Source organism: Vombatus ursinus, unplaced genomic scaffold (genome assembly GCF_900497805.2).
Source record: "Vombatus ursinus unplaced genomic scaffold, bare-nosed wombat genome assembly UNPS02014822.1, whole genome shotgun sequence".
NCBI classification, from domain to species: Eukaryota; Metazoa; Chordata; class Mammalia; order Diprotodontia; family Vombatidae; genus Vombatus; species Vombatus ursinus.
In genome coordinates this window covers 1336823-1353043 of record NW_020954600.1, presented here as the reverse complement: position 1 = coordinate 1353043, position 16221 = coordinate 1336823, and the positions used below count along the sequence as shown (strand labels likewise).

The window sequence follows — 16221 nt, the reverse complement described above, 5'->3', positions numbered from 1 at the left end:
GGAAAGAGTTTGAAGCTTCAAAGGATCCCTTGTGTGGGAAAACTATGCATATTCTGTAACTGTTACTGATAACTTTCAAGGTTCAGAGTGCGGTTAAAAAAATGCTTTCAGGACATACATCAAAGGAGCATACAATAAAAGTATCAAGAAAAGGATTACATCATTTTAAGCAAATGGTTACAAGATAGAGATTAACGGTCAATTAACAGGCCTTGACAATCATTCTCAGGGCTGTCTCAGGTTCTTATCTCAAAGTATGTGACTAGTCCTCCCTAGTTTGCCACATGTTATCCCTCATGCCAGATTTTTATGTGTCATGGTCGGGCAGTTCCAGGAGCCCCTTAATGAATAGGAGAGTGCTGAGCCAACATCCTGATTAAGTGAGCACTTGAAAGTAAGAACAGACAGGAATTAAATTCCAACCTGAATTCTTTAACCCTTTGCTGGACTGATCAGAGCTGGCCCTCTACATTTATGAGTATTTAGCTGTTCTGTATGTCCTTAAATAATTAAAAATCATTTCTTTTAAAATGTCCTGTGATTCAGACTTTTCCCTAATGTCAGCTTCCTAAGAGAATCAAAGAGGTTCTTACTAGGTTTTTCAAAGCTGAAAGTTCAGCTAGTTCTTCCAGATCAGAAATCTCATTGGATTGGAAAATCTCGTTTCCCAATTATGTGCTTGTCTTGTTTTTAAGGGGAGCAAAGTGTGAATGAATGATTTCTCTCGACAGCTCAAGCTAGTATCTTGTGGGAGAATCTTAACTCTCTGGGAGGGCTAGGTGTTTTTGGTTCTATGAGCAGCAAGTACATGATTTCAAGAAAGGAAAGAAGTTACCATGAGTTTTTGATCTTACTTCAGGGTTGCAATTATTTCATGACTAAGAATTGGGTGAGTTCACATCAAATACTCTAATCAGCTAAGTGCAGGGCATATAAAGAAAGGCAACACAGCCCTACCTCCAAGGAGCCACAAGGGTGGGCGTGGCAGACAGAGGAGGGTGGACAGCTGGTTGGCCAGGGAGGCACGAGGCTTAGCGATGTTGTCTTGGTGACGTGCTTCTCCTTAGATTGCTAAGACTAGTTTAACTGCGGCCCTCAGGACACCGTCCACTGAGGCTGAGCAAACCAGCTATGAACCCGCTCTTTTACTTATTACAGGCCAAAAATAAATCTGAATTCACAAAGCATTCCTTTGTCTCCTTGTCACAGGATATACTTTGGAGAAGTCCAGTTGAACGGCTTAGGAGAAGGTACTACTGTTCTGTCTGCACAGCCTACATGTTAGCAAGGCCTTTTCACTGTGTGTGGGGGGGGGGGGGACGGTGCTTCCCCTTACGAATGAGCCACCCACGGGTCTCCCCTCAGTAGGGATGACTCCTGAATGTGCTTCTTTCTGGCAGGGTGGTTTCTGGGCACCTGCCCCTCATGTCTGTGGTGCAGAATGCTGTGGGGGTGGTCACAGAATATTAAGACTTCTCAACCTGGACCTGGCGTTCCTTGTTAAAGCCAGTGTCCTGTTTTCTTGTCCTTGACTATTTGGTGCCTGTGAAAGAAAGCAGGGGCCTAGGGCCACATTGATTGAGAGAGAGAGATTTTGTGTGTGTGTGTGTGTGTGTGTGTGTGTGTGTGTGTGTGTGTTCATTTCTGTGAGTGAACCTTGTAGAGAGTCCTTGATTTAGGGAAAGGCCAGCACCTTAGGAGCCTGAAGGAAGTCAGAAAAGCTTACCTTCCTTCTCTTCTAGGTTTCCAGACAGTCCGAGTTGGCACAGTAGGCACCCCAGTGGGCACCATCACTCTGTCCTGTGCCTACAGAATTAACCTGGCCTTCATGTCTACCAGGTGAGCAGGAGCATCATCCCTTTTCTTGAGCCTCGAGAACCGAGCCTCCGTACCGGCTCTGCTCTTCCTGTGTAATACATCCCCATAGGAAGCTTAGGATCTTTGAAGGAGAGAGACAGAGAGAGTAAAAATGGCCTGCGTGGAGTAGCTCAGGGACCTAGAGCCTGTAGGTCCAGGATCTCCGGTTTGGTGGAGGGTTCATAAAGTTGCCAGGCTAAGGACACTTGTGGACCCTACTAGCTGGTGCCAGGGGCGGGGCCAGGAAGACCCACTAATCATACAATCTGCTTGTTGCCTTGCAGGCAGTTTGAGAGGACCCCACCTATCATGGGGATTGTCATTGACCATTTTGTGGACCGTCCCTACCCCAGCTCCTCGCCCATGCACCCCTGCAACTACAGGTGAGGAAACAAGGGCACTACAAGCCCCTGGCTTGCAAGGCCAGACAGGCCCCTGCCTGCAGCACCCGTGGGTGAGCAGGGGCCTCTGGAGAAGGCCCCACAGCTTCCCTTCTGTCAGCTGGGAGGCGGGTCTCACCGCAGGCACAATTGGCTCTCAGGATACTAAGCTGCCAGGTGCACTTTGGATTGGCTTGGTAGCAAGGGGCTCTGATGAGCAGTTTCCTTGGTCAGAGAGTGGTATTCAGAGGCTTAGCTGGCACTAGCTGGTTCTGCCAGGGGACAGCAAGGTCCCACAGAGTGGAAGGGTTTTTTAGGAATTGGAACAAAGGTGTGTCACCCAAGGCCCTGCTGCTTACGGCTCTGGGTATTTGAGGTTGCTTCGTTGGATATCTCATAGTGACAGCTCACACAGACAAGTTCGCTCTGTCCACTGTCCTTTTGTGGCACTGAGTCCCTCAGGGATAGGAAGGGGTAGGGAGAGACCCTTTCCTTTGAGAGCAGTGGGGTAAGGAAGTAAGCTAAGAGAAAGCCAGGGACAGATGTCTGGACTCCCACTCTCTTCCTCCATTTGTGACGGCTGACATTATTTCGCTTGCCTCCTTAGACACACTCTGACATAGAGGCGTTTCTCGACATTTGTCTTTCCCTTTTTGATGCTGATTCTTTACCTGAAACTTTCCCTTCCTTCCATTCCCACAAACCTACTTGTTTTTGTTTCTGAGGCTGTCCACTGCTGCTATGAAACGTTCTCTTTTCTCTGCCCATAGGACCGCTGGTGAGGATGCTGGGGTAGCATATCCATCTGTCGAGGACTCTCAGGAAGTCTGCACCACCTCTTTCTCAACCTCCCCTCCGTCCCAGGTAGGAGGAAGGGAGAGGTTTGGGGATCCCTTGAGAGCTGACCGAGTGGCTGGGGGGTGGGAGGTGGGGGCTGAGCCATGGGATCACACACCATTTGTCCCTTTGAGGTGAAGCACCAGGATTCCCTGCGGATCCCATGGGCCTCGATGTCAGGGAAGGTCAGGCTCACACCTGGGCCCTACAGCTGGTCCAGGGAGGGCCAGTGTCCTGAGTTGGGGCCATGGTTCCCTGGAGGTTGGGATTAGACAAAAGACACTGATTGACTGGAGACGAACCCCTAGGAACATGGGCCTCGGGCTGCCTGTCTCTGCCTTGTCTGTGGACATTCTTAACCCTACCTGAGATCACTCTGTGGTGTCAGATGCCAAGTCAGTTAAGGCAGGCTCCCTAGGCAGTGTTTTCAGCAGTCTTGATTAGGAAAGCATTTTGCCTGTTTGTGCCCAGGGGCTTAGGTCATCAAGGAACAGCCCCTCCATGGCACCCAACACCACCTAGATCTGCCAGATAGTCTTCCCTGAGTCTTGTTCCTCATCCCCCACCCTCTCATTCCAGAGTGTCTCTGCCTTGCACTTGAGGTGACCTAGCACTCCTGGAGGTTTCTCATCCATTTAGCAGAGTACTCAGTGGAAGGCCAGCCCACATATGCGTAGTGGGTGACATGACACCAGCGGAGCATCCTCATCCCTTTCTCTTTATCTTTTAAGGTAGAAAGGCCAGAATGCTTGGTTCACCTACTGCTTGGGGTTTTCTCCAAAGCAATAAAATGTTTTAAAGCAATTGGCATTTTAAGTAGGACTTGGCAGGAGTATGGCCTAGCTCTGAAAAACTGGTTTGGTGCTCATTGCGTCCCATGCAGAAAGACAAGAGGGCATCTAAGCCTTCCGTAAATTGGATTTAAAGAAGTGAAGCTGTGTGGGCCTATCTCAAGAGGTTTGGCCCTGGTTGTGGCCCTTGAGCCACGCCCTTCCCGGTCCCATTCCAGGCAGAATCAAGAGAGTTGGATTTCTTTGGGAGAGAGGGGTGCTGGCCTCTCCACACAGCTCTGAACCAGCGCGCCGCTTCTTCACTGGAACCCCAGCTCTCACACTGCGGCGGCTTCAGGATGAAAGGTCCTGAGGCCCCTCCTCAGTGAATGCTGTGAGCGCTGAGTAGCTGAAGCTGGGCCAAGAAGAATCCTGGTCCCTCATCGCCCTTGTTGGAATTCTTCAGTCAGTTGATGTTTGTTTGTTTATTAAGTGCCTACTGTTGCCAAACATTGTGCCACGTGCTGGGGTTTCAAAAAAAGAGGGGAAAAGATAGTCCCTGCCCTCAAGGAGCTTACACTCTGTTGGGGAGAGCAAGCTATATCCAGAAGAAATAGGAAATAATTAACAGAGGGAAGGCACTGGCCTTGGGAAAGGCCTTCCTAGAAGGTGAGATTTTAGTTGGGACTTAACCAAAGCTGGGAAGGTCAGTAGTTGGAGCAGAGGAGGGAGAGCAATCCAGGCATGGGGATGGGTGGGATGGAGATGGACAGATAGGAGGAGGCTTAGAATGCCAGAGAGAGCATTTTATATTTGATCCTGGAGGTTAACAGGGGAGGGACATGATTGGACCTGTTCTCTAGGAAAATCACTGGTGGCTGAATGGAGGATAGATTGGACTGGGGAGAAACTTGAGGTCAGCAGAATCCTCACCCCCCCCCCCAGCTATTGGAGTGGTCCAGGCCTGAGGGGACAGTGTCAGAGGAGAGAAGGGGGCGTATGGGAGAGATGCTGCAGAGGTGACATCGACAGGCCTTGGGCGGAGTCCAGTGTGACTCCTGGCCTGTGATTTGGGGGGACTAGGAGGATGGTGTTGGGAAGGTAGTTAGGGGGGAGGGGGAGGTTTTAGGATATCTGCTGGACATCCAGTTTGAGATGTCAGGCAGGTGATCAGCAGAGTGTGAGGTGGTAAAGGTAGATCTGGGAGCTGGTGACATCACCACATGAGGTGGTACAGAGGCAGAAGAAGAGAGGGGCGTAAGAACACCTAAGGTTAGAGGGCTTGGTCTGTTGGAGGATCTGGCAGAGGAGACTTGAGAAAGAGTGGTCTGCTAGGAAGAAGGAGAACCTGGGGGAAGGGGACCCGTGTCCCAAAAACCTCCAGAGGAGGTAGTGTCCAGGAGGAGCAAGACTGAAAGAAGGCCTTAAAATCCCTCTAGCTTGTGTCCACCAAGTGTCTCCTGCAGGACACAGCTAGGATGAATGGCAGTGGAGGATGTGGCTTGGGGACTTCTCCAGTTGAAAATCCCTGTACCTGCCTCTGGTTCTCAGAGGCAGCTCCCCCACGTCCCCTTCTAGCAAGGGCTCCACTCCTCAGCTGGGCTCCTTTTGATAAACGGAAGGAGAATATCTCGTTCGTGTTCCTAGAGCTTGATCGGTGCTCAGTGCTTGCACATGTGTCCGCTTTGGGCTGCAGCCTCAGGAATCCTAGCCATGGGATAGTCAGACGGGCCTTCTCCTCCTCTTCCTCCTCCATGCCCAGCCATCTCAGCTTCTAACAAGTCCTTTCCAGGGCTTAGCTCCTTCACGTCTTTTCTGTTTTCTTTCTTCCTCTCTTGTTTCTTCTGTGTCTGTGTCTAGTGTGTGTTCACGGTTAGTAAGGCACATTTTCAGACCCCTACTCCGGTGGTGACGGATACCCTGAGGGTCCCCATGGCAGGACTGGCCTTTTCCCACCAAGTGAGTCCATAATGGGAAGAGAGGGAATGATTATATGGTACCTTATATTCTCTACCATTCAGTACTCCCCGATGTCCTTTGGGATTTATGGGATTGTTGTTCTGGAATGGGATGTGAGCAGGACCGTGTCAGCCCAAAATAGGACCTTGCATTTGCCCCTCCTTTTTCCATTGATGTGGCAAATAAAAGGAGTTATTAATATCTTGTTTCCAAATACACAATTCGAGGCTGGTAATCTCCTAAAATATAAACAAAAGCTCTTCCACTTTCTGGGTGAGAAGAGGGTTAGATCTGAAAAGATGGGCTTCTGTCACAGAGGCACACCAAGGACAGAAGGAAAAGAGAAGGATTTTGGAGACAGTGACTGATACTAGAGGCTCCAAGAGAGCCCTTCAGCCTGGTTCCCCTTAGCTCTGACCCCTCGGAGTAGACCAGTTCACCCATAAATTCAAGCTTTTTCCAAAAAAAAAAGCCAACCAGCCTCCCACCCCACTGCACTTCTGTACCTTTTCATCTACAAAGAAATGTCCAAACCTGTTGAGTCTTTAGCTCAGGTCCCTCTTCCAGCTCACCTCCCATCCCTCCAGAGGGTGGGCTGGGGTTCTGAACTTCTCTGCTTTCTTTGCGAGTCCTTATTACTGCTCACATTGCTGGACTTGCCCTGTTTTCTTCTCTCTCTCTCCCTCCCTCTCCCTCCTCCCCCCTCCTTCTCCCCCTTCCTTCCCTTTGCCTTCTCTGTTTTTCTCTCGCTTAGCTCGCCAGCTCCCGCCTTTCCTATCAGCCCACTGTTCTGGGAGTTGGATCAGCTGAGCTGGCCCATCCAGTGGTCTTTGCTGCTGGCTCAGGCACTGCCCACCCTCACCAGGTATCGCTGAAGTCAGGACGGAACGACCTTCTCACCATGTGGCCCTGGGGAGGTCCATTAGCCACGCAGGGACGTCATGAGTATTTGAAAGGACTAGGAATTAAAACCTCCAAATGGATTTCTCACCCTAAGGGAGACCCAAGTGACGTTCAACCAGAGATCCTTGGGCCCCAGGTGAGATGAGTCCAAGGGGGGAAAAGGTTTCTCCCGGGTGTGTCGCTCTATCCTTCACCCTGTTGGAGTCACTGACTGTTTTATCTCCAGCAGAGCTAGTCTGGAAGCAGGACTGGAGGTTCCTGTCCCCATGCAGATGTCAATTGCTAGAAGAAAGACTTGACAGTCAAACCAGATGCCCAGTGTAGTAGGACGGGAAGCTGTCCCGTCTGCCATGCTGTAATCACTAATTGGATATTTATCTGTTCTTCTCTGGAGTTAATGGTTCCAGGGAAGGAAGGTGGGGTGCCCCTTGCTCCTAGCCAGCCTGCCTACGGCACCCAGGCCGACCATGAGAAGATGGCAACCTGTACCCCTTCTGATGGTGCCCACTACATAGTCACTCCTTCCAGCAGGTATGGCTCCCCCGACCTCAAGCTCTTCCTGCTTGGGGGCACACATCGCTCAGACGAGAAGGAACTCTGTCTTTTGCTTAATGCTCTCCATATGTTGTGGGCTCCTGACCAGTCCCCTGAGCCCACTGGGGGAGGTAGCCACTCCCTAGCTATGGGTCCACCTGTGGAGAAATAAATGACTGTTTTCTTATTTTATTCCAAGAAACAGGAAACTTTTCCTGGCACATGTCTCCTAACAGATGAAGAATGGGTTTGCAGCAGGCAAACACTCCTCCCTTATCAAACCCTTCCGTTGTGGCTTTCCCAGTACTTTTCTCTTGCCTCGTATTCTTTTTCTTAGTGTCTTTCTGCCTTGGGCTCTTAAAAAGACTAGTTTACTAGAACCCAGGGGCAGGAGGGGAACATGAAGAGTCTTAACCAGACAGCATGAGGCAGAGGCCACTGTAATTGTCTTCAATCCCGGCTCTTGGGAATCAGATCTAGGACCTTGGGCCTTTTCATCCGGACAGCAATGGGTGGTGGTAATTGGGCCGTCCATGGTATCAGGAAAAAACCCATACAGTGCTAATTATACATAGAGAGTAGGAGAGAGAAGAGAAAAACTAACCTGAAAATCGACTTGGCTCTCTAAAAGAAATGCTGTGCACTGTATGGTGAGACTGAGGTGGTTAGCAGCTTGTGTGCCGTCCTCTGGCATGCTTGCCATGGAGTGCTTGGCTGGCCCTTAGTGGCACCTTAACAAGGAGGCAGATGGAGAGGGGGGCACAGGAGTCTGTACTGCAGTTAGTCCAGGCACAGCCAGTTTTATCTTCCTTCCCCAGTGAAGACACCGAAACCGTATCCAACAGCAGTGAAGGCCGTGGGTCCCCTCATGACGTCCTGGAGGCCATCTTGGTTCGGAAAGTGGGAGCGCTCGTCAACAATTCACTGGATCAGGTGATTCTTCCAGCACCGCTCCTCGAGGGAGCTCACTGGCCTTGCAGCCTTCTCCCCAAAGCAGGAAGAGGTTGGCCCAGATTCTAGAGGCAGTCAATGCCCCAGTCCATCTTAGAACGCCATTCCTTCTTTTCGTGGGGATCCAGGTTTCCCCACATTCACTTCCTTGAATCTGCTGCTCTCTGGGTCCCTGTGGAACACAGACTCCTGGATGTAATGTAGAGCAGACCTCCAGCATCTGCTTTGTACAGCACACTGAGCTCAGCACTTGGAGACATAACCGAGTCTAGCTGGGACCCCTCCTGTCTGAGTCTATGAAGGGCAGCCGCAGTCAGCTCATTCTCTGCTCCAGGCATGCAGGGCCCTACGTGGGGAGCTCTTGGGCAGCAGGGATTGCTTCTCTATCTCTGCGACTTTTCCAGGCCCAGGCTCAGTCCATTGGCTTTGTAGAGTAGATGGATGGATGGATCAGGGAATAATGGCTAACCCACTGGGCTCCTGCCTTTACTTCCCTTTGCTGAAGGGCCTGTATGTGTCAGGTGAGAGCTGGCACTGATCCTTTCTTCTTGTACCTTTCCAGGTAACAATGACCAATTTGGACATCCCCTTTGCCATGTTTGCTCCCAAGAACTTTGAGCTAGAGGATAATGATCCCATGGTGAGTTTCCCACTGAGAAAGCTTCCAATAAGACAGAGCAGTCCCCAGGAGTGCATCTCCCTCTCCTGTGGGCTACATTGCCCACCTAGGACGTTTCCTCCTGGATTGTGGTTGCTAACATACGTTGAGTGTAGCCGGCGTGAGGTCCCCAGATTGCTGGAGATGGCCTTTAGCCAGGGCACTACAACAAGGTCTTTGTGGTTCCCCGAGCAGGTGAATCCTCCCGACTCCCCAGACACGGAATCTCCTCTCCAAGGCAGCTTGCACTCTGATGGGTCCAGCGGCGGCAGCAGCGGAAACACGCACGATGACTTTGTCATGGTGGACTTTGTAAGTGGCTGCCGCTCCTTACCTTTTGTCGCCTCATGCCACAACGCTTGTTAAGTGGTTCAAAGGAGCCTCGGCTCTGTTGGCAGGGAAAGTGCCATCATGCACTGAGTAGACAGGACCGGAAGTTTTCCTCACCTCCAGCCTCTGAGGCTGGTCCTCCAATGGGCGCCTGTTGCGCTCTCTGTCCCTGAAGCCTTTGAGCTTGGTGTAGGCTGTCACAGCTGGTGTGTGACTGCCGCAGTGACCTCCATGCCACTGTGAGGCATTGTGAGAAGGCACCACCAGAATACACAGGAATGGGTCCTCCCCCACCATCCAGGGTGAATTCTGGTAGTGAGTGCTGGGACTGGCTCGGGTGCTAGATGCACAGCATCTGAGGAGCTGGGGAGCCCCTCCCACGGCTCCTTCGGTCTCAGCTTCTTGGCCGAGAGCAGGAAAGAAGCATTCTCAGGATGGGTCTTTGGGCTTTTTTCTGTAAGGAAGTAAAAGCAGATCTGTAGAGTATTTGTCCAGTAGCATCAGTTTGGTTCATCTCATGCTAGTGGTGCTAAGGTTAAAAAGAGAAAGGAACTCTCTTTTGAAAGCGAGGGCAGAAGCTTGAGAGGCAGCCTCAAGGGAGAACAATCTTCCGGTGCGCTCTGGAGATGAGTACAAGGAAAGGAAGTTGACTCACACTTTGTGTGTTTCCCGCTGAGCTTCGAAAGAGGCCCTGATGCCTGCTTGTCTCGTTTTTGTTTTTAAGAAGCCAGCCTTCTCAAAAGATGACATTCTGCCCATGGACCTAGGGACCTTCTACCGGGAGTTTCAGAATCCCCCTCAGCTGAGCAGCCTGTCCATTGACATTGGGGCTCAGTCCATGGCCGAAGACCTGGTATGAAAAACCTTACTCCACCCTGATTTCCCGAGAATCAGAACTCTAGAGCTGGGAAAAATCTTCGCATGTCATCGAGCACCATCCCCTCATGTTACAAAGAGAGTTGTGTGACTTACCCAAGGTCACACAGAAAGTCAGTTGCAGATCGTGGCTCCCCATGCCTCATGCTGACAGACAGCCTGACAAGAGTTCTGCCCCCCAAAGAAAGTTAGAGGAGGAGAAGACCCCGTTCCATAGCACAGGCTCGTTTTTTCAAACTTTTTCTCTGTTACCATCATTCTCTGGCTTTCTCGGACACATCTCTCACTTTCCCATGAACTCTCTCACCATTACTTGTTCCTCTCCCCTTTTCCCTAAGACGTAGCTCCTCGCATTTAGCCATTTAAACTCGGAGAAGTCAGCTTTCTAGGCCTCGTTGGCAGATTCCCCCACGGAAAGTATGTCTTGGTGTCCTGAGTAAAAGCAATCCAGCCCTCCCTGGGGGAGGTGGTTTCCTGATGGAGAAGAGGATTCTGAGCACCTCGAGCAGGGTTTCCCAGTGGGAAGCTTTCGTTCTATGCTGGGGTATTTATCAGCTGCCTCAGGGAGTGCCTTAGAGAGCCTGCGGCCAGCCAGCATGGGAACTCTGTCCACGAGGGCAGGTGGCAGCCCCTCCGTGCCTCACTGGGCCCTCTGCAGGAGTTGCTGTGACCTCTTGGTCCAGCCTCTCTGAGCTTCACACACTGGTCCTCAGACAGTCGATGGGCCAGTCCTCCACAGGCAGCGGGGCCTTGCTTGATACCCAGAAAGGGCAGTGAGTGAGTGCAGGGACGGCAGCAGCGTCGGAAGGTTGGCAGAACACTTGGGCTTCGCCCAATGGCGAGGGCAGTGGGAGGATAGCCATGCTAGTGCTGCAGCCAAGCTGTGTGTGACAGTCATATAGGCTGTCCTGGAGCAAGGTCCTGAGTTCAAATTCAGTCTCAAACACCTGACATTTCCTATTTGTGACCCTGGGCAAGTCACTTAACCCCATTGCCTAGTGTGCACACACACCCCCCCCCTCCAAAAAAAAAAAAGGAAAGGTGTCAAACATAACCCTGACCTCTGCCCAGCAGGGCCCTCTCAAGATGCCAGAAGCCTCCCTGGGACCTTTCGTCTCCATCATGACCCTGGCAGTCATAGAATACCCCCCAGGAGGTCAGCTTGGCCCTTCTGCCTCCATGCAGCCTTGCACTTAACGGCCTGTGGGACACATCCAGTTCTCGCCTTGGCGTAGGAATCCAGGCCCATGTTGGGCCCTCCCTGGCAGTAAATCTTTGTTACACTGGAACCCCTTCATAATAAGTCGTCAGTGGAGAGAGGGACCAGCTGGGCAGGATCTTTTTTTCCCCCAATAATAATAGCTTTACATACTTGAAAAACAGCTCATTTGCCCCTTGGCCTCCTCCTCTGGGAAGGAGGCCCAGCTCCTCTTTCCTCTCCTCACAGTTGTATTGTTTAGGACTTTAATCCTTTTTATTAGCATCTTCTCCGGTTTCTCGAGCTCTGAACTCAACTTCATCCTCTTAGGAAAGCCCCCCTCCTGTCCTGGGTATGTTCCGTGTCCTCGCCTTGACCTTGTCGTTGTGCTGCGTCGGTCAGCATGGAGCCTGCTGGAGGCCCCATGTCATCTCTGCCCAGACTCGCAGGCTTTCCCAATTACAGCTTGGAGAATAGACGTTCCCTCCTCTCTTCCCCGTCTCCTCACCATCGGCTTCTTGTCCTGCCCCCTCCCCACCCCCCTGTAGAGTATATTATAACAGTAGTGTATGGAGGAGGGAGGTGCTAGGATGATGGTGCCAACACTCAGGGCTGAGGGCACCCCGCTGTCCGCTGGGCCAGGCAGTCCTGGGGCTTCTGGCCGCACCCACACGATGTAAGCCTTCCTGATCTTCCCACTTCCTTTTCAGGACTCACTCCCAGAAAAACTGGCCGTGCATGAGAAGAACGTGAAAGAGTTTGATGCCTTTGTGGAGACCCTACAGTAAAGTCATCGTCCTCCCCAGGCCCCAGCAGCAGCAGTAGCAGCCCCTTTCTTGGACACCCCTGAGGACAGAGACCATTCCACCTAGCGCTCTTCTCCCTCTCTCTCTGTTATTTATTCAGCTTCAATCCAGGCCAGAGAGTGGAAGGCAGAGGGAAGGGGCTCCCCCACTCCTGCCTTTTGGCTCTTCTCCGCAATCGGACCCAGGGGCCAGCATCGAAGAGGGCCCAGTCCCTGGAGCATTTGAGTTCTGGGTCATAGCCTACCCTAAGAGTCAGGAATAAGCACAGCTGGTGAAAAAGGGAGCTTACCCACCCCAGTGTAGAGCAGAGCAGCTGATCTCAGCCCCTACTGCTTAGCCAGCTGAACACGGCCATCCAGTTTGGCCTGTAGAACTATGGATCTTCCACCCACCATGAACTGAGCAGCCTCTCCCCTTGGTACTGGGGCTCTGTCTAAGGCTGAGGACGCTGAGTATGACTGCCTTACCCCAGTGCCCCAGGAACAAGAAAGGAAAGAGGAAAGTCCAGTCCACCAGCACCACACACAGTGTAGAGGCCCGGAAGGAAGGGGCATTTTACTTTCCCATGCCTCAGTACTCTGCCCACTAGAGAAAAGACCCATGTGTTTGTGGCTGCTCTCTGCTCTGGAAAGGCTGACTGTCCGCAGACTAACGTTTTTGGCCCAATGCAGTCTGTCTCCCTTGTAGTATAAGCGCTTTCATGACACTATGCAAGGCTGCGTTGGACTGCCCTGAATGACTCATCAGGTTCCCTGTCCCCTGCTCCTGACCCATGATTGTAAATAGAAACTCAGCATCCTATTTTGTTAGGGTTGTGCCGTTGGGAGACCAAGATTCTCTTTTCCCTTCCTCTCCTGCTACTGTTGCTGCTATATGCTTATAGATAAGCATCAAATAGTAAATATTTATTGCTTTAAAAGAAATCAGATTATTTTTTAAAATGCATTTGATGTGGGCTGTTTTAACCCAGCTGTGGTTCTGGGAAGGCTGGGTCTTTCCTCTGCCCAGCAGGGCCCTCCTAAGATGCCAGAAGCCTCCCTGGGACCTCTCGTCTCCATCATATGCATTGAGAACAGAGGCCTGGAGATAGCTGCGGCCTCGGGAACACTATCTTCTCCCCACAATTGCTGCATTTCACCTGACCCCCCCACCACCAATTTTTTGCACGTGTGGCGTTCTCCCTGCCCCTTCCAAGAAACTATTTTTTGCTGGCTGGGATTCTGGAATTTTCTTTCTGTTGCCACATTGACTTCATGACAACATGCCAGCCCTTGTGATAAATGGCCACACGTGGCCTCCGCCCTTGAGAGACAAAGCCCTCCTCAGTGCTGTGCCACACCCCAAAGCCCCAGCCCCCCGGTTGCTTCTGGCTGCCTTGGGGGTGTCCCCCAACAGGCCTAGGTATTCCTGGGTGATTAGGACTTGCTCCCTCCTGTCCACCTCTAGAGCCATCCGAAGGGGCCAGAAACTTGAACTTGAAACATGGGTCATTGGGGGGGGGGGGTGTGAACACTTCCACCCCCAGCCTCTCCATCTCTGACTCTAGGAGACAGGACATTGCCCTGTTGCTTGCCAGTTAGATCTGAAGCCAAAGCCAGGCGTGGGGTTGAGCCAACCCTTCTACTTGTCAGCTGCCTCTCACTGCCAGGCCTTACCTGTGTGACATCATCCCCACTTCCACCCCTTCCTGTAGGGATTGTTGCCTTGACCGAGGGCCACTCTCCAAGGTGGATGAAGCTTTCTAGGCCGTGGTGCACATCGGTCCTTAGGAAGCTGCCAAATGGAACAGATCGCCTTCTTGAGTCTTTCATCATCAGCTGCATGTGACAGAAATGCTCTGACCTGCACCTTCTGCTGCCCCCACTTGAGCTAAGCTTTGTGCCCTGTTGATCACCTGGCCGGTGTGAATTTTTGTGCACAATGTCTGCTACTAGGAAGACAGAAGGGACCTCAGCCGTGATGGGAAGGGGACAGCTAACAGGTAGATTTCACTTAGAAACCCGCCCGTCACTAGAGGCCTGGTTTCTTCCAGCCTTGAGGGTACAGTCCAGGGCAGCCTTGACCCTAAACCATCCTTGATCCAGAGGACAAAGGTGAGCACAACCACAGGGTCGACCCAATGGTTTTGGTTCAGTGTGGGACAATCCTAGAAGTACCGGTTCGTGAGTTGGCCAGGCCAAACAGTTTGACCCCGCAGCACCAGGGCTGTATGAGCGGGGAGATAACGTGGACCTTGGAAACATTTTCCCCATCTCTCCAATTCTCCCAGCTCCTGGTTGGTCAGCTCCGTGGACACCACCTCTGACCAACTTCCCCTTGGCCCCTGCATGAAAATGCTGTGGTATCCTAGCCAGGAGCAGTGTCGGTACAAATGCTGCCCTCTGCAGGCAGTAAGTGACCCTTCTCCGTTGCCAGTTTGCTCAGGGCTCCTCAGTGGAGGAAGGAGCTAGGTGCTCCCCACCTCACCAAGACTGGAGTTGAGCATGGCCCATGGCAGGCGGTATGTTCCACACCTAGTCTGTCAGCCTTGCTCAATGCCAAGGGATCTGGGCCCTGGACTGGTTCTTGGGCTCTCTATGTCTTCCTGAGGTCAGTCAGGCTGGTGTCAGCATATCCAGGACAGACCTGGCTGGTGACTGGGTATTCAGATGCTTGGCCTGGAGAGGAGCATCTTCACCCTTTATCTGGTTTGAAAACATTGAGCTGTTACTTTCAAACATATTCTCAAGAAATTTCCAATAAAATTTTTCTGTACACAAAAAAGTCCTTTTCTTCATTCTCCCCTGGCCAAGAAGCTCTCCACTCCTAGAAAGTACCCTGACTGGGACAGACCCAGCCTGTTGTGAGGGGGCAGACAGCTGGTGGCTGAGTTTTGAAGGCGGGTTTAGTGCCCAGTCCTCAAAGGATAGAAACTGCCACAGCAGAAAGCCAGGGTCCCTGGAGTTTATGTCATTGATGTGGGCGTCAGACCACTGTGTCAAAGGATGTCGCGTCAGAGATAAGGGAGCCAGAAGGCCTGAGTTCTGGTTTCTGTCCAGTTGCTGGGTCTAACGTAAGAGCAGTTGCAGAGGCTGGCCTACGTAGCCAGCAGGCGTGAGGGTGGACTTTAGTCCTTGCCCTTCCCAGGGGAAACAAGTCATCCAGCCAGCCCCGAGCAGCTCCTACTTGTGTTTGCCAGGAGAGGGAGGAGCAAAGGGGGAGCTAGAACCCACAGCAAATGGGCTCTTGGGGTCTACATTCCTGACAAGGCAGGGAAGCAGAATCTCTCTCCTAGCTCATTTGTGCCCTTGTGTGCTCCAGCCCCAGAAGGACAGGAAGCCCATCAAAGCTTGCCCACAGAAAGGGGCTGCAGATTGGATGAACCTGGCCCTCTTGGCAGTCTGGCTGTAGTCTACCTCCATGGGCTAATGCCACCAATGCCCCTTCACACAGCCTACAGTCCATGCAAACAGGCCTGCAGAAGCTGCTGCCCTTTGGAATACACTTTGAGAACCTCCAGCTAGCTTCCCTCAAGATTCAGCTCCCCCAAACAGAATGTAGCTCCTTGAGGGTAGAAGCTATTCTTGTGTTTATCGGTTTCCACATTTCCTGGCACACTAGTTAGTTGTATTGAGATCCAGCATCCACTGAAAAACATGGTGGGTAGAGAGGGCACAGGAGAAAGTGAGAAAACCCCCAGCTAGCTCCCTGTGCCAGATGGACATGTTGCCTAGAAGGGGTGTGGCCCGTTCTCCCCACCCTCAGCCCTGCTTACTGAAGAGGTCTCAGGCAACCAGAAAAACAACCAACCCCAGCAGGGTCAGTCCTCATGCCTCACATCTGCCTGGCTTAATAGCTTTGTCTTTCTGCTCAAGAGGAGTAGTTTCATGGGTCACCCCCTTCAGAGGTGCTGAAGCTGCTCAGAAAGGCAGTGAGGGAGAGAAGACTGCCAGGGTCCAGTTGTGCACTAGGCAAACTTTCCAGGGCTCCCCCGCTCTGTTTATAACAACGGCCGTAATAACACTGGTTGATGCCTCCAGCGTCCAGGCTAGGCAAGGAAATGTAAACACAGTGACCAAGGCCACCATTACCTCCTGGTTACAATTCACATCGAAATAGCTAGAACCCAGCCAGGGCTGCCAAATGAAATATTGCAAAATTCTGTCTGCAAAACTAACCCAAG

At 51.8% G+C, this 16221-nt stretch overlaps 1 protein-coding gene across 4 annotated transcripts in view; it reads left to right on the top strand.

Annotated features, from left to right (window-relative positions):
• Positions 1-14822, top strand: part of ATG13 (autophagy related 13) — a 38226-nt gene extending 23404 nt beyond the window's left edge. Inside the window, exons 7-18 of one of the 4 annotated variants that reach the window (XM_027837675.1) lie at positions 1210-1250; positions 1743-1839; positions 2142-2240; positions 3008-3101; positions 5705-5803; positions 6558-6668; positions 7101-7237; positions 8059-8173; positions 8754-8831; positions 9045-9161; positions 9904-10032; positions 11964-14822. In XM_027837675.1, the coding sequence (XP_027693476.1) occupies positions 1210-1250; positions 1743-1839; positions 2142-2240; positions 3008-3101; positions 5705-5803; positions 6558-6668; positions 7101-7237; positions 8059-8173; positions 8754-8831; positions 9045-9161; positions 9904-10032; positions 11964-12041 (1195 nt within the window). In that variant the 3' untranslated portion in view covers positions 12042-14822. The remainder of the gene's footprint in view (positions 1-1209; positions 1251-1742; positions 1840-2141; positions 2241-3007; positions 3102-5704; positions 5804-6557; positions 6669-7100; positions 7238-8058; positions 8174-8753; positions 8832-9044; positions 9162-9903; positions 10033-11963) is intronic. The other 3 variants (XM_027837673.1, XM_027837672.1, XM_027837674.1) reach the window with 3 other exon arrangements.
• The last annotated feature ends 1399 nt before the right edge of the window (positions 14823-16221 follow it).